At 44.6% G+C, this 16936-nt stretch overlaps 1 protein-coding gene across 3 annotated transcripts in view; it reads right to left on the bottom strand.

Moving 5' to 3' along the window:
- LOC123991412 (collagen alpha-1(XVIII) chain-like) overlaps positions 1-16543 on the bottom strand; it is a 133454-nt gene extending 116911 nt beyond the window's left edge. For all 3 annotated transcript variants that reach the window (XR_006830792.1, XM_046292986.1, XM_046292987.1), the window contains exons 1-2: positions 16231-16543; positions 16056-16132 (exon numbers count right to left, since the gene is read on the bottom strand). Coding sequence is in view for 2 of the 3 variants with exons in the window: in XM_046292986.1 (XP_046148942.1) it covers positions 16056-16132; positions 16231-16241 (88 nt within the window). In the remaining variant the exon portion in view is untranslated. The remainder of the gene's footprint in view (positions 1-16055; positions 16133-16230) is intronic.
- Between the last annotated feature and the right edge of the window lie 393 nt (positions 16544-16936).

The raw sequence follows: 16936 nt of genomic DNA, 5'->3' as shown, positions 1-16936 counted from the left end.
ACAGAGAGAAGAGGGGAGTGTTGGGGGAAATGAGAAGCAGTCGGCCAGCCATTGAAAACATGACCCTGGAAGAGAGAGACGAGGAATAAGAAGTATACACTGCCTGATGTTGAATAACTTCACATGAAGTTTACTGAGAATATCTAGTTGGCATGGGAACAATTAAACACTAAGTAACATTAAAAACAAGCAGATCCATTCAGAACAAAGTGTATTGTTTGTGTGAGGTCTGTGACTATAAACTAAAGTGAGGATCACAACCGCAGTTTATTGTGAAATAAAAATGCTGTTTAATAAACAGACATATTTATACCTGTAAGGTCATCTTACACACATTTTCAGTCTAGCTCATTGACTGGCCATTTAACAGTGGCATGCGAACGTCTACGAACGTCCTGTCAGCAATACGGGGTCCCACTTTGTAGAAGGAAGACATCCCCAAGACATGTCCGTCATCACAAACAATAAGGATTTCTCCCCACATTTAGCTAAATGGATGCTAGGGTCTGTTCGTTGCCATGGCACTCCCTTCATTGCATTCCTCCCCTTGTGCCAAACTCCCGTCTCTTATCCCTCCCCATCACCATGACCACAAGATCCTCCGAGACATGTGACACTGGATTATGGGTATGTTTATGGTAACCCACAAAGCAGTAGGGGAGGACTGGCATCCATGCCCGTCCGCAGTTGCTGACAAGTGGCTTCTCTAACCCAGAAGTCTCTTGTCAAACCATTAACATTAGGTAAAACGCTGGCCCTGGACACCACTTCCACTCGCTCCCGAGTGGCGCAGCGGTCTAAGGCACTGCATCTCAGTGCTAGAGGCATCACTACAATCCCTGGTTGGATTCCAGGCTGTATCACAACCGGCTGTGATTGGGAGTCCCATAGGGCTGCGCACAATACGCCCAGCATCGTCCGGGTCAGATAAGAATTTGTTCTTAACTGACTTACCTGGTTAAAGGTTAAATAAAACATTCACAACCCATGGGTATTGTGTTCATTCACAACCCATAGGTATTGTGTTCATTCCAAACCCATGGGTATTGTGTTCATTCACAACCCATAGATATTGTGTTTATTCAAAACCCATAGGTATTGTGTTCATTCAAAACCCATAGGTATTGTGTTCATTCAAAACCCATAGGTATTGTGTTCATTCACAACCCATAGGTATTGTGTTCATTCACAACCCATAGGTATTGTGTTCATTCACAACCCATAGGTATTGTGTTCATTCAAGACCCATAGGTATTGTGTTCATTCAAAACCCATAGGTATTGTGTTCATTCACAACCCATAGGTATTGTGTTCATTCAAAACCCATAGGTATTGTGTTCATTCAAAACACATTGGCTGAAAAGCACCCACCCTTCCCTTAGCCAAGAGTTCAACATAATACTCTCCATACATTATACTCTATCAACACACTCGCTCTGTGCCCAAAACTAACTCCTAACTTGACGGCAAAGTTATGCTTAAATACACCCACAATGGAGCGATTTCACAGCCAATGATATCTCAAGAACGGTGAGTGGAGAGGGAATTGAAGTTTATATTTCATTCTCAGGGTTTTTCAGAGCCTTTTATATCACGTGTTGCCAGGTATGCTCCTCCTGGCATTGTGTTTCCCATTAAATCCACAGCGTACAGAATCCCCTGGACTTCGCAGGGATGCCAGGTTTGACTCAGCTGTTACAGTACGCCAGTATCTATAGGAACACAACACACTTTATATCCAAACAACTTTACCACCAAGCACAGAAAACACTAGTATTTGCTTGTGAACTTTGGCTTCAGATTCTCATCTGTAGCCTCACACTTACGTGTCATTAGCATCTTGACTAAGGAGGGGAGATGGACAGTGGGCAGTGAAGCGTGTAACCTCCATCACAACATCTTACTCCGAAAAACACACGCTTCGTTTTCATTCAAAGTAAAACGGCTGATTGGTTTAGAAGAAGAGATGTGGGAGAAAACATTGTTGACTCAAGATAACAGATGGTTAACTCAAGACACAAAGCTAAGTGAGGGAGATGCAGGTACATATTTAAAAGTAGCGTAACTGCCTCCCGAGTGGCACAGCGGTCTAAGGCACTGCATCGCAGTGCTGGAGGTGTCACTACAGACCTGGGTTCGATCCCAGGCTGTATCACAAACGGGCCGTGATCGGGAGTCCCATAGGGTGGCGTACAATTGTCCAAACGTCGTCCGTGTTAGGGGAGGGTTTGACCGGGGAGGTTTTACTTGGCTCATGCAGGCTGACCTCGGTCATCAGTTGAACGGTCTGACACATTGGTACAGCTTCCGGGGATAAGCAGGCAGGTGCTAGAAGAAGTTCAGTTTGGCAGGTCATGTTTCGGAGGACACATGACTCGACCTTTGCTTCTCGAGCCCGTTGGGGGAGTCGTAGAGGTGAGACAACGTTTGATATTTTTAAATGGAAGAAAACATTAAAAAAGTCATATTGAGTGATACAATAACCGTGACAATTACATCTGCATTTAAACCAGATCAACACAGTCAAAGTCATGTGGGTCAATATTTATCATGGATGTGTTTTTGGAAGAGTCCCATGGGACATAATAATATCCCCCATAACAATATGTCAGACCCATTACAATAGAATGACTGTGGGCAGCCCATCATTACAGAGCATAACAGACAGCTCCACCTCTCTCAGGACATGTAATATATACAACACAATCATAATAATTACTGTTCAGGGAGGGGCAGTGTTAAGTTATACAGATGTACCATTGAGAGCATCTTGACCGGTTGCATCACCGCTTGGTATGGCAACTACTTGGCATTCGACTGCAAGGCGCTACAGAGGGTAGTGCGTACAGCCCAGTACATCACGTACAGCCCAGTACAACCCCAACCCTAACCCTAACCCTAGTCTGGTGTTCCTGGAAACTCATCAGAATAGTCTCTCTCTCTCTGTCTTCATCTCTCTCTTCCTCTTACCCCCTCTCTTTCTGTCTTCATCTCTCTCTTCCTCTTACCCCCTCTCTGTCTCTGTCTCTGTCTCTGTCTCTGTCTCTGTCTCTCTCTCTCTCTCTTTCTTTTCCTCTTACCCCCTCTCTTCATCTCTCTCTTCCCCTTACCCCCTCTCTTTCGCTGTCTTCATCTCTCTTCCTCTAACCCCCTCTCTCTGTCTTCATCTCTCTTCTCTTACCCCCTCTCTGTGTGTCTTCATCTCTCTTCTCTTACCCTCTCTCTCTCTCAGTCTTCATCTCTCTTCTCTTTTCCCCCCTCTCTCTCTGTCTTCATCTCTCTTCTCTTACCCTCTCTCTCTCTCTGCCTTCACCTCTCTCTTCTAGAGGTCGACCAATGGCCGATTAATTAGGGCTAGGTTCAACTTTTCATAACAATCGGTAATGTGCATTTTTGGATGCCGATTATGGCTGATTACAATGCACTCCACAAGGAGACTGTGTAGCAGGCAGATCACCTGTTATGCGAGTGCAGAAAAGAGCCAAGGTAAATTGCTAGCTAGCATTAAACTTATCTTATAAAAAAACAATCAATCTTAACATATTCACTAGTTAACTACACATGGTTGATGATATTACTAGTTTATCTAGCTTGTCCTGCTTTGCATATAATCAATGCGGTGCCTGTTAATTTATCGAATCACAGCTGACTTCGCCAAATGGGTGAGGATTTAACAAGGTCAATCGCGAAAAAAGCACTGTCGTTGCACCAATGTATACCTAACCATAAACACCAATGTGTAACTAACCATAAACATCAATGCCTTTCTTAAAATCAATACACAAGTTTAAAAAAATAATTTAGTTAAAATAAATTGTTAGCAGGCAATGTTAACTAGGGAAATTGTGTCACTTCTCTTGTGTTCAGTGTAAGCAGAGTCAGGGTATATGCAGCAGTTTGGGCCGCCTGGCTCGTTGCAAACTGTGTGAAGACCATTTCTTCCTAACAAAGACCGTAATTAATTTGCCAGAATTGTACAGAATTATGACATAACATTGAAGGTTGTGCAATGTAACAGCAATATTTCGACTTAGGGATGCCACCGGTTAGATACAATATGTAACGGTTCCGTATTTCACTGAAACGTTTAGTTTTCGCAATGATATTTTCCGGATTTTACCATATTAATGACCTAAGGCTCGTATTGCTGTGTCTTTATTATATTGTAATTAAGTCTATAATTTGATATTTGATAGAGCAGTCTGAGTGGTGGTAGGCAGCAGCAGTGTCACGCCTTGGTCATTGTATCTTGTGTTTTGTTATATGTTTGGGTAGGCCAGGGTGTGACATGGGTTTATATGTTGTATTTCGTATTGGGGTTGTATTAATTGGGAGTGTGTATATTAGGGGTGTGTCTAGTTAGGCTTGGCTGCCTGAGGCGATTCCTAATTGGAGTCAGCTGATTCTCGTTGTCTCGGATTGGGAACCGTATTTAGGCAGCCTGAGTGCGCGTTGTATTTCGTGGGTGATTGTACCTGTCTTTGTGTTAGTCACCAGTTAGGCTGTAATTAGTTTCACTCGTTTGTTGTTTTCGTATTTTCAGTTATTTCATGTACCGCTATTTTCTTCATTAAAAGTCATGAGTAACCTACACGCTGCATTTCGGTCTGACTCTCTTCAAACAGCAGACGAACTACATTACAGAATCACCCACCATTCACAGACCGAGCAGCGTGTGAACTGGCAGGACCTAAAGGAGGACGTTATGGACAACAGAAGCAAGGAGTATACTACGTGGGAGGAAATCGACAGGTGGGCGGCCGACCCAGAGCGAGTGCAGGAGCCCGCCTGGGATTCCCTACAGCAATGCGAAGAGGGCTATACACGGATGGAATCGAAAAGGAAAGCACGGCTATACAGAGCGAAAACCGTAGGTAACGGGGAAAGCGCAGAGAGAGTGGCAGAGTCAGGAGTCAGACCTGAGCCTACTCTCCCTGTTAATTGTGAGGAGCAGCAATATGAGGACTTCTGGTCTTGGGAGATGATATTAGACGGAAAAGGACCCTGGGCGCAGCCGGGAGAATATCGCCGTCCCAAGGAGGAAATAGAAGTAGCTAAAGCGGAGAGGCGCGAGTATGAGGAGGCAGCACTGCGACGCGGTTGGAAACCGGAAAGTCACCCCAAAAAAATTATTGGGGGGGGGCTAAAAGGGAGAATAGTTATGCCAGGTAGGAAACCTGCGCATACTCCCTGTGCTCACCGTTGGGCTAGAGAGACCGGGCAGGCACCGTGTTATGCTATGGAGCGCACGGTGTTTCCAGTGCGGGTGCAGAGCCAGCTGCGACTCATACCAGCCCTTCCTATTGGCCGGGCTAGAGTGGGCATCGAGCCAGGTAAGCTTGGGCAGGCTCGGTGCTCAAGAGCTCCAGTGCGCCTGCACGGTCCGGTCTATCCAGAGCCACCTCTACACACCAGTCCTCCGGTAGCAGCTCCCCGCACCAGGCTTCCTGTGCGTGTCCTCGCGCCAGTACCACCAGTTCCAGCACCACGCACCAGGCCTCCAGTGCGCCTCGCCTGTTCAGCGCAGCCAGTGCTTTTCTCCCCTCCTGCGCTGCCGGAGTCTCCCGCTTGTTTAGCGCAACCAGAGCTGTTCTCTTCTCCTGCGCTATCGGAGTCTCCTGTCTGTCCAGCGCCACCAGTGCTCCCAGTCGGCTCAGCGCGTCCAGTGCGCATCGCCTGTTCAGCACAGCCAGTGCTTTTCTCCCCTCCTGTGCTATCGGAGTCTCCAGCCTGTTCAGCGCAGTCAGAGCCTCTCTCCTCTCCTGCGCTGCCGGAGTCTCCTGTCTGTCCAGCGCCACCAGTGCTACCAGTCGGCCCAGCGCGTCCAGTGCGCCTCGCCTGTTCAGCGCAGCTAGAGCTTTTCTCCTCTCCTGCGCTGCCGGAGTCTCCTGTCTGCCCAGCGCCGCCAGTCGGCCCAGCGTCACCAGTCTGCCAGGATCCACCAGAAGTGCCAGTCTGCCAGGATCCGCCAGAAGTGCCAGTCTGCCAAGATCTTCTAGATCGGCCAGACAACCTGAATCATCCAGGTCCACCAGCCAGCCAGGATTTACCGGAGCCTACTACCTGCCTGAGCTTCCTCTCAGTACTGAGCTTCCTCTCAGTACTAGGCTCCCTCTCTGTACTGGGCTCCCTCTCAGTACCGAGCTTCCTCTCAGTCCCGAGCTGCCCCTCTGTCCCGGGCTGCCCCTCTGTCCCGGGCTGCCCCTCTGTCCCGGGCTGCCCCTCTGTCCCGGGCTGCCCCTCTGTCCCGGGCTGCCCCTCTGTCCCGGGCTGCCCCTCTGTCCCGGGCTGCCCCGCTGTCCCGGGCTGCCCCGCTGTCCCGAGCTGCCCCGCTGTCCCGAGCTGCCCCGCTGTCCCGAGCTGCCCCTCTGTCCCGAGCTGCCCCTCTGTCCCGAGCTGCCCCTCGGTCCCGAGCTGCCCCTCGGTCCCGAGCTGCCCCTCAGTTATGTGGGGATCAGGGTGAGGACTATTAGGCCATGGTCGGCGGAGAAGGTGGATTATCCTAGGACGCGAAGGGGAGGAACTAGGACATTTATGGAGTGGGGTCCACGTCCCGAGCCAGAACCGCCACCATGGACAGACGCCCACCCGGACCCTCCCTATGCTCTTGAGGTGCGTCCCGGAGTCCGCACCTTAGGGGGGGGGTTATGTCACGCCTTGGTCATTGTATCTTGTGTTTTGTTATATGTTTGGGTAGGCCAGGGTGTGACATGGGTTTATATGTTGTATTTCGTATTGGAGTTGTATTAATTGGGAGTGTGTATATTAGGGGTGTGTCTAGTTAGGCTTGGCTGCCTGAGGCGATTCCTAATTGGAGTCAGCTGATTCTCGTTGTCTCGGATTGGGAACCGTATTTAGGCAGCCTGAGTGCACGTTGTATTTCGTGGGTGATTGTACCTGTCTTTGTGTTAGTCACCAGTTAGGCTGTAATTAGTTTCACTCGTTTGTTGTTTTCGTATTTTCAGTTATTTCATGTACCGCTATTTTCTTCATTAAAAGTCATGAGTAACCTACACGCTGCATTTCGGTCTGACTCTCTTCAAACAGCAGATGAACTACATTACAAGCAGGCTCGTAAGCATTCAATCAAAGAGCACTTTCCTGCGTTTGCCAGCAGCTCTTCCCTGTGCTTCAAGCATTGAGCTGTTTATGACTTCAAGCCTATAAAACTTCCGAGATTAGGCTGGCAATGCTTAAATGCCTATAAGAACATCCAATAGTCAAAGGCATATGAAATACAAATGGTTGAGAGAAAGTCCTATAATAACTACGACCTAAAACTAAACCAAATTGAACATGTTTCATTATTTATTTGAGACTAAATAGATTTTATTTATGTATTATATTAAGTTAAAAATAAAAGTGTTCATTCTGTTTTATTGTAATCATTAAAAATATATATAAAAATCGGCATCAGATTTTTTTGGTACTCCAATAATCTGTTTTGAAAAATCAGGGTCTCTCTCTCTCTCAAGGATGTTCATTAGCCATGCTGAGAGGTCAAGGCTAGAACAACAGTGATCACAGGGAATCCCCCTAACCGAGTGACCTCAAATGACCTTACACGTCGACTGCCTGTGCTTACGCAGAGTGCTGATACATTATCTTCAACCAAAAGAAACGTTTAAAGTTGATGAAAGCTTCTAAAACAGCAAGCAGCGTTTGAAGGATGCGCCACCCACTTCAAAAAGACAAGCTGACATTTTTTATCAGACAGAAAAAAAAACCCACTGGAGTCCCAAAGCAACTGGATAAATCTGTCGGCTGCAGACGGCTGCTCTGTCATTAGGGGAAGCACTCTCTCTAGTCTCATCACATCTGGTAAGAGAGAGAGAACAAACACAGGACACGCAGCAGTACCGACTTCTATCAACAGCCAGACGGGACGCTGGCTTCTCAGGGCTCAGATGAGAAGACTCTCTTTCTCGCTCTCTCTCTCTCTCTGGTAAGGTTTGAGCGGTATCCAGATGTTCATACCGTCATATCACTTCTGGAAGAGCACACAAGGTGACAACGACCCATAAAACAATTTAGGCAACAGGAATCTTGATCCAGGAGGGGATTGAATGTCCCTGCTGTAACCAAGCCGTGTTCACAACGGCAGTCTGAAGTGACTCAAATCCTATTTATTTGCATTTCAGATTCAAATCTGTTCTTTTTCCTATGTCAGAATGGTTCAGATAATAACTACAGAACGAAGCCAACATCAGTGTGCGCTTTGGTTGCGAATGGTATGAACTTTGAACTCTTATTCACTACAGAAGTGATATCTCCTACCCGTTGAGATAGCAACCGCAGCTGCAAACGCAGGTTAGAAAGGAACAGACAGAGTATCCAGTCTACCACACAACGATGTTACTACATACTGAAGCGCAGCTCAGAGTAAATATTTATTGCATTTTCCTTTTCCAAATGGGTGGTAATTTAGAATGCATAAGATACTGTATTTACGAAAGCACAGCTTTTTCCCTTTGTTCCTCAGTCTTCCCGCTCTTTCACTCAACCCGGCCCCTTTTCCTTTGTGTAACAAGCTGTCATATCTGACGTTTTCCTTTATGACGTAATTTGTAATCAAGTTATGATTAATTGTGTACTCATTTTTAAAGTTGGATCATCTTATCCTGGTCCTTCTGTAGCTCAGTTGGTAGAGCATGGCGCTTGTAACGCCAGGGTAGTGGGTTCGATCCCCGGGACCACCCATACGTAGAATGTATGCACACATGACTGTAAGTCGCTTTGGATAAAAGCGTCTGCTAAATGGCATATATTTTTTTATTTTATATATATATATATATTTATATATATATATATATATATATATATATATATATATATATATATATATATATATATATATATATATCCTTTGAGGCTTTAAAAGTGTTCTTACCACTATGATTTTGAACATTCAAAACAACTGGGAAATGTCCATGACGGGCATTATTGTCACCGTAGCTTGCTACAGAACTGAGTGATAGGAAGCAAAAGCACCACCACCAATCAGTCTAGACCACTGCACACACACACCCCTCCTTACTATGATACCTAGTGTAGCCTTGTCATCAAATGACTGCTGTCTGAACAGACACAAGTCCCATTTGGTCACTTGCTGTTTGGACAGTCAGTTGTCCAAAACGTATTAGAAAAACAAAACTGATTGGAGCATTAAGGCCTGCAGTGTGAACAAGGCTCAAGAATCTTGCGATTGACATCGAGCCACTGAGCTAGCAAGTTAACATAGCTGGAGCCCTGAGCTGGATATCATTTATAACACATATTATATTTCTTATAGCAAGGAGGAGGCGGTGCCCCCAACCCCAAAAATATCTATTAATTACAGTGTGGAAAATGATCCCTTTGGTATTTCGAAATAGCCCAGTATACGGTATAAATGTTATATCACCCAGATTATCTCTGGTCTCATAGAAACAGACACGTGCTTGTTTTCACCCACATCTTCCCAGTCTGACAGTGACTCTCCAGATCGAGATAAATCTCACACCTCTGTCTGAAAAACATAAACATTTCATACAGGTTTCACCTATTAATTTATGGATTTGAGGCACTACTAAAACCTTTGGAATGTGACCTAATGTGGGAACGTTTTCTTTAATCGTTTTAAGGCAACATTCAGCTCTCTGGAAGGCTCAAACCCAAGGTTCCTTCCTGGTGAAGGTTAGAGAAATAAACGCAGGCCTGATAAAAATAAAAGGGGGAGAGGGAGTGGGAATTTTTAAATTGAGAATTTTTTGGGGGGGCACTAGGCACTTTGATGAACAAAGCTGTGATTTCAACAGACCGATTAATGCAACGATAGGAGAATTAATGAGAGATGAATGTAAAGAGAGCAGGAATTTGATATCAACACCAGTCACTACATTAAATTGCAGTCCCTCCAGGATTTCACAGGGTTTTTTGTGATATTTGTATGTGTGTGTGGGGGGGGGGTGATTCCTGTGGCAATTCTGACATTTTGCAATGTAATGTGCAATGATTTTGTCTAATTTGTCGCGAAAACGCACTGACAGTGAAAAAGGTTTGTTCTTTTTCAAATATTTTTTATGAAACACACACAAGAATGGTGTACAGGTATACAAGACAGGTATACAATTCTTATCTAAACATAAAAGAGCATTCAGGAACAACAAGACCCAGAGCCCTGGGTAGGAAAAAGGTTTGGTGACGTGTGGCTTGATAGCAACAGTACTCTTACAATAACTTACATAAAAGGTCCCAACCTCTCCTCCCTTTCCCCTGCCTGCCTGGCCATTTCTCCCACACATGTTCACACACACACACTGTCCGTTTGGGGAGAGGAGAGGAGAGGAGAGGAGAGGAGAGGAGAGGAGAGGAGAGGAGAGGAGAGGAGGAGAGGAGAGGAGAGGAGAGGAGAGGAGAGGAGAGGAGAGGAGAGGAGAGGAGAGGAGAGGAGAGGAGAGGAGAGGAGAGGAGAGGAGAGGAGAGGAGAGGAGACTAAACTGAGCTGCCGAGATGGATGAATATCCATCTTCATCTTCCTCTGCTTAATATTGTCCAGAGTTTTGGAGAGTTTGGAATGCAGAAATTGTTTCGCATTTTAAGTAAAATACAGCAGTGGCATCCAAAGTCTGTTATTCAATCAGGAAGAGACAACAGGGAGCAAAGATTTACACATAACATAAAGAAATGTTTACCGTGTGGCCTGGGCCCCCTTTTGTATGTCTCTTTTACTGAAAGGAAGCGCTAAATCATTTTAATTACATATCTAAGTACAAGACATCAGGTACAAACATCGGTTCTCTGCTTTTCACTCAAAGTCTTGACAGGAATATGGGTGTGATGCAAATCACCACAGTCTCATCAGCAATGGACGATGGCTTGCTCTACTACTTAAAGGGATAGTTCACCCCAAAAAGAAAGCTCATCTGTATGAACTCAGCTCATTTTTGGACCACTTAAAGGGAAAGTCCACTCAAAAAACAATATATTGGTATTTGTTTCATTGGTCCACTGTTGATAGAGTCCCAAAATGTTTTGCATGTCAGCAGTCGAGAGAAGATATTCAACCGTCAAGAAGTATAGTGTCACCGGTCACATCATCATAGAATGCAAACTGAGGTGTTGAGTCTGTTGACATTCAGTATTGGCCATGCCGCTGTGAGGGGTGATGCTGTCTGATTTCTGGGTCTACTACTTCCCCACAGCCAGGACAGAGCTGCAACTCATCCTTCATTACAGCTAAACATAGCAGCCTGGTAGGAGGCCTCTCTCTCTCTCTGCCTGTAGTCCCGACATGGGAGCAGCCATGGGTGGACAAACAAACCATCCAAGCCCCCTCTCTCTGGTTCAAAGACCGGTCCTGAATTAAGAGTAAACAGGTGCGCGCTCGCTCGCTCACACACACACACACACACACACACACACACACACACACACACACACACACACACACACACACACACACACACACACACACACACACACACACACACACACACACACACACACACACACACACACACACACACACACACACACACACACACACACACACACACACACGGCATGCTTCTGAGTGATCTTATCTGTGTAGAATATATGTGCAGCATCATGAGACACCGTGCAGACGTTTACATTCATTTCAGGACAGCATCTCTTTGAAAGCATATAGTTCCTATTAATATAAACAGCAACAGCCCTCAGCTCCACTCCTGAGGAGAATACAGTTGGTGGTCCTCACACGGAATAAGCATGTTAGTACAGAATAATGAACAAATCTGGAAGTGAGGCGGCCCTCTCTGTGGGCGCCGGAAGTAAATCTATGGTATAGTAAGGTGCTGTTAGGCCCCAGGAGACGCGACTGAAGACCAGCTGCGCCATCTTATAGTCATCATCATCATCATCATCATCATCAGTCTGTAGCGAAACACATGGGATTACTTTTCCTGCCTCCAACGGTTCTCTCTGAGAAGAGATATATAGGCTACCACATACAGTACAGACTGGGGTTACAGGAAAATAGTAATGTCAGCACTGTTTGGAGATGAATTATCGTGCTCCTCTTTTGAACAATGTCCTTTGTCTCCGTGTTTATTAAAATAGTCCCATAAACATCTTTATGAGAGTCTTTTGCATGTGTGAACCAGATGGAAGGCGCCAAAACACTATGCAGATTGCCAAATTCCACCCAACTTCCCATTAACATGAGTAGGCCGCCTTCACACGCACCTTACGACCTAAGCATCTAAAATGTTAAGGTCCCGGCGCCATTGTATAAAGACATAATCCCTTCAAATGGTGCCTTTTTTAAGGCTCTCCATTATACTATTGAAGGATTTAACTGTAGATAAACAGATCATTAGTACATTAATACATTTAGGTTTAAGAGGCATCACTCTTCAACCTTAATCTGAATTTTTTCTTTATTTTTTCTTTATTTAACTAGGCAAGTCAGTTAAGAACAAATTCTTATTTTCAATGACGGCCTAGGAACAGTGGGTTAGCTGCCTGTTCAGGGGCAGAACGACGGATTTGTACCTTGTCAGCTCAGGGGTTTGAACTTGCAACCTTCTGGTTACTAGTCCAACGCTCTAACCACTAGGCTACCTGCCACCTCTACACTCTAACCACTAGGCTACCTGCCACCTCTACACTCTAACCACTAGGCTACCTGCCACCTCTACACTCTAACCACTAGGCTACCTGCCACCTCTACACTCTAACCACTAGGCTACCTGCCTCCTCCACACTCTAACCACTAGGCTACGCTGCCATCTCTACACTCTAACCACTAGGCTACCTGCCACCTCTACACTCTAACCACTAGGCTACCTGCCACCTCTACACTCTAACCACTAGGCTACCTGCCACCTCTACACTCTAACCACTAGGCTACCCTGCCGCCCCGGAAATGCTTAATCATACATTTAGAGTTGGGGTGGCACTAAGGCCGGAATGGCACATTGTGCCTGCTGGCTGTTCAAATTCACATTTACAAGCATTAAGAGAGACAGATCACCATGAGTGAATTCCCATAAACTCATTTTTACGATGTCTCCACAAGAAAAACAACCTAACTTCTTAGCTGCATTGTTTTCTTTTTGGGGTTTTAGGCTGAGTGTCTGTACAGCACTTTGTGACATCGGCTGATGTAAAGAGGGCTTTAATAAATACATTTTCATTGATTGATTGATTAACTAGCTATGCCAGTACCTCATACTCCTGGTATGTGTAAGGGCTCATTACGATGACACACACTTAACCAGGTATTTGTCTATGACTAGGCAGATAAGAAAACCATTAGGGCTAGTCCTTATCAAAACACATGGAGCCTACAACAGCTGCGTTTAGACAGGCAGCCCACTTTTGATTTTTTTTTTCAAATAATTGTTCCTTTGACCAATCACATCAAGATCCTTTCATTTCAGATCTTTTTCAGAGCTGATCCGATTGGTCAAAAGACCAATTAGGGAGAAGAAAAGATCAGATTCGGGCTGCCTGTGTAAACACAGCCATAGTTCAGGGAACAAGAGATGGTTTAAAAAGTATAGGTGGTGCGTAGGCTACACCACAGAACTCCAAAATGGGGAATACCAGCTCGATTTCAACAAATACACAAAGATGGGACCTTTTCTATGCAACAGCTTTGTTTGTTCCAGTATTTACTGCGTACATGTGCCTGGATATATTATATATATATTATTATTATTATATATATATATAATATCCTTTTACGGTCTTGTCTGGCAGAAGCAGCGTGACAGTTTTTTATCTGAAAAAGGTTAATAATCTTCGAGCAGCTTATGAGTAATGGCACGGCCACAAACCGAACAGCTGACATCCCTTGCGTCGTGATCCATAACAAATACAATCGAGGAAACTGTCAAATGTCAGGCGAAAACAGCTAAAGGTGCTTTATTAAATAGTACCCACAAAATATCCGTTTCAACGTCCCGGCGACTCCGGGATGCTGGCCTTCTAGGCAGAATTCCTCTGTCCAGTGTCTGTGTTCGTTTGCTCATCTTAATCTTTTCTTTTCATTGGCCAGTCTGAGATATGGCTTTTTCTTTCCAACTCTGCCTAGAAGGCCAGCATCCCGGAGTCTCCTCTTCACTGTTGACGTTGAGACTGGTGTTTGGCGAGTACTATTTAATGAAGCTGCCAGTTGAGGACTTGTGAGGCATCTGTTTCTCAAACTAGACACTCTGATGTACTTGTCCTCTTTCTCAGTTGTGCACTGGGGCCTCCCACTCCTCTTTCTATTCTGGTTAGAGCCAGTTTGCGCTGTTCTGTGAAGGGAGTAGTACACAGCGTTGTATGAGATTTTCAGTTCCTTGGCAATTTCTCGCATGGAATAGCCGTAATTTCTCAGAACAAGAATAGACTGACGAGTTTCAGAGGAAAGTATTTAGTTTCTGGCCATTTTGAGCCTACAATCGAACCCGCAAATGCTGATTCTACAGATACTCAACTAGTCTAGAGAACGACAGTTTAATTGCTTCTTTAATCAGACCAACAGTTTTCAGCTGTACTAACATAATTGCCAAAGGGTTTTCTAATGATCCAATTAGCCTTCTAAAATGAGAAACTTGGATTAGCTAACACAACGTGGCGATAATGGGCCTCTGTACCCCTATGTAGATATTCTGATTTCTGATCAATTTTAATGGTAAAAAAAACAAAAAACATTTTCTTTCAAAAACAAGAAAATGTATAAGTGACCCCAAACTTTTAAATGGTAGTGTATAAAATCCATGTCTCCTCTGAAAAACGATTCTTTAACCTGTCTCCACCTCTTCATCTACACGTGACATCAATAAGGGATCATAGCTTTCACCTGGATTCACCTGGTCAGTCTCTGTCATGGAAAGAGCAGGTGTTCATAATGTTTTGTCCACTCAGCGAATATGATCTCCAGAGCATGTCAAAACGGCATTCTGCGTGCGTTTCTACCGATGAAGAGCGACAGTAATTATCTGTCAGTCTGCACGTGGTCCTTTATCATGACGAGCCCTGTATATAACATTAAAATAAAATGAAAAAGCCTCATATCAACCCATGCATTGACCTTGAGTTGAAGTTTAAGCCAAGTCAGGGACCTGTCATTAGACAGATGCATGCATGCTGGCACGCGCGCGCGCACACACACACACTGGATGGTTATATGCGTAAATGTATAGTGATTAAAAGCGCTCCCTCTAATGATTTAACTCAATTGGTTAGCTACTGATGCAACAGGTAGCCTATGCGCTCCGTCACAAAAACACTTCGCCATCTGATGATGACCCGTCTGCGACCATAATTACACTGCAACACTAGTCTGTCTGTGTCAATTGCTTTCAGAGGCCAATACATTAGTCTGGTTCGCTCACATCATGTATTACTTTTGCTCTGTAGCAGAACCATTAATCACGGAGCCGTCGGCGACAGGTCATTGAAATGTCTCCGTGGACACAGAGCGCACAGCACGCGCATCAGTTTAATTAAGCTCTCCAATTTGTTCCACACTATGGACATGTTCTGGCTGCGCATTTATGTTAAGTGTCGCACTGTCCAGATTTGATATAAAGCTTTACCAGAATTACACGTTACGCAAATAATAATGGAATTGCTTGGTTTTACGCTTGGTTGCTGATGGTGTCAAAGACATGCGCTGCGTATTTACACCCACAAGGTTCATCCAACTCAGCAGTTTCAGTCTGTATGACTTAAAAAGTAATCATATTAAAAACCATTCTTAAATCCAAAAACTAGACCCACAAAGAAAGCGTTTATGGACCCATCGCTCAGTTTCATAACGCTATAATAATGGCACAGGATCCAATTTCCCCCCAAAAAGTGCAACTTTATGCAAAGGCATTGTTGTTGCACCAAGGAATTTTAGAATACGATATGCACGAACACAAAATCGTATCACTAAACATGCACAGCTTGACTTCATCAAGCTATTAGGCAAAACATGCATGAATGAATGGATGCATATTTACTAAGCTATACTTTCTCACAGTTGCACAATAGCAAACCACTTGAGCCAAATGAGAGAGAGAACAGAACAAAATATGATGAGCGTGACATACCGTCCAGAAGGCGATATGGAGTCGACAGTTGGCAGTACCACAGTGTGAGGTGTATTCCAACGGACCACAGGGAGATGCTGATGATAAAGGGGGGAAAAGTTAAGAATTTAGCTGAGTAAAAAAATGTTGGTTTGTTAAAACACTTTCAATACGCGTAAAATATGCGTGAATTTACCGGGAAGTCATTTTCAGTCTTGGTAAGTCCACACTAAAGTCTTCTTGTTCCAATGTGATAGTGGTAAGAGTTGGAGACCCGCTCTATCCTTCACTCACTTAGTCACTCACTCACTCACTCTTTAAAATGTCTCGATCTCCCCTGACTCACTCTCGGTTTCCTTGGACTGCCCGCAGTTCCAACTGAAACAAAGACTCCCTCAGTCCTCCAGGACCAAAACACTGAAATCTGACTCCTCACAGTCGCTCCTCGTGCACTCTCCCCTCATATAGCGCTACTCCAGATTCAAATTAACGCGCACCAACTTCCCTTCCTCTCCATTAAGGAGTGAGCTCTCTCTCCTACCTTTCTCCTGTTTTTAAAGGGTTCTTATCTGGCCTTGAAATGAGGAAATATGCAACAGGCACAGAGGCATATATTTTTTGTATTTAAAAAAAAGTCAGTTATCACTTGTAGATGTGAATATTCATCACACATCACCTTTTCCAAAGAGAGTTGAGGTCAGTGTTGATGTGGCTTTGGTTTGATTGTGAAACCTGTCTACTATTTATACACTTCTGTTGACTTCTAAAATGGCTATAACCAAACAAAGTATTTAGAAAAAAGTCATCAAAACATTTAGCTTTTTAAGAGAATATCTCCATTGGAAATGTAGTATATGCCAGCTCAACAGATTTAAAATACTTCTTCCATCAACAGTAAGCAG

This window comes from Oncorhynchus gorbuscha, linkage group LG12, assembly GCF_021184085.1.
Source record: "Oncorhynchus gorbuscha isolate QuinsamMale2020 ecotype Even-year linkage group LG12, OgorEven_v1.0, whole genome shotgun sequence".
Lineage (NCBI taxonomy): Eukaryota > Metazoa > Chordata > Actinopteri > Salmoniformes > Salmonidae > Oncorhynchus > Oncorhynchus gorbuscha.
Note: the sequence above shows the minus strand (reverse complement) of the source record. Positions and strands in the feature narration are given on the sequence as shown.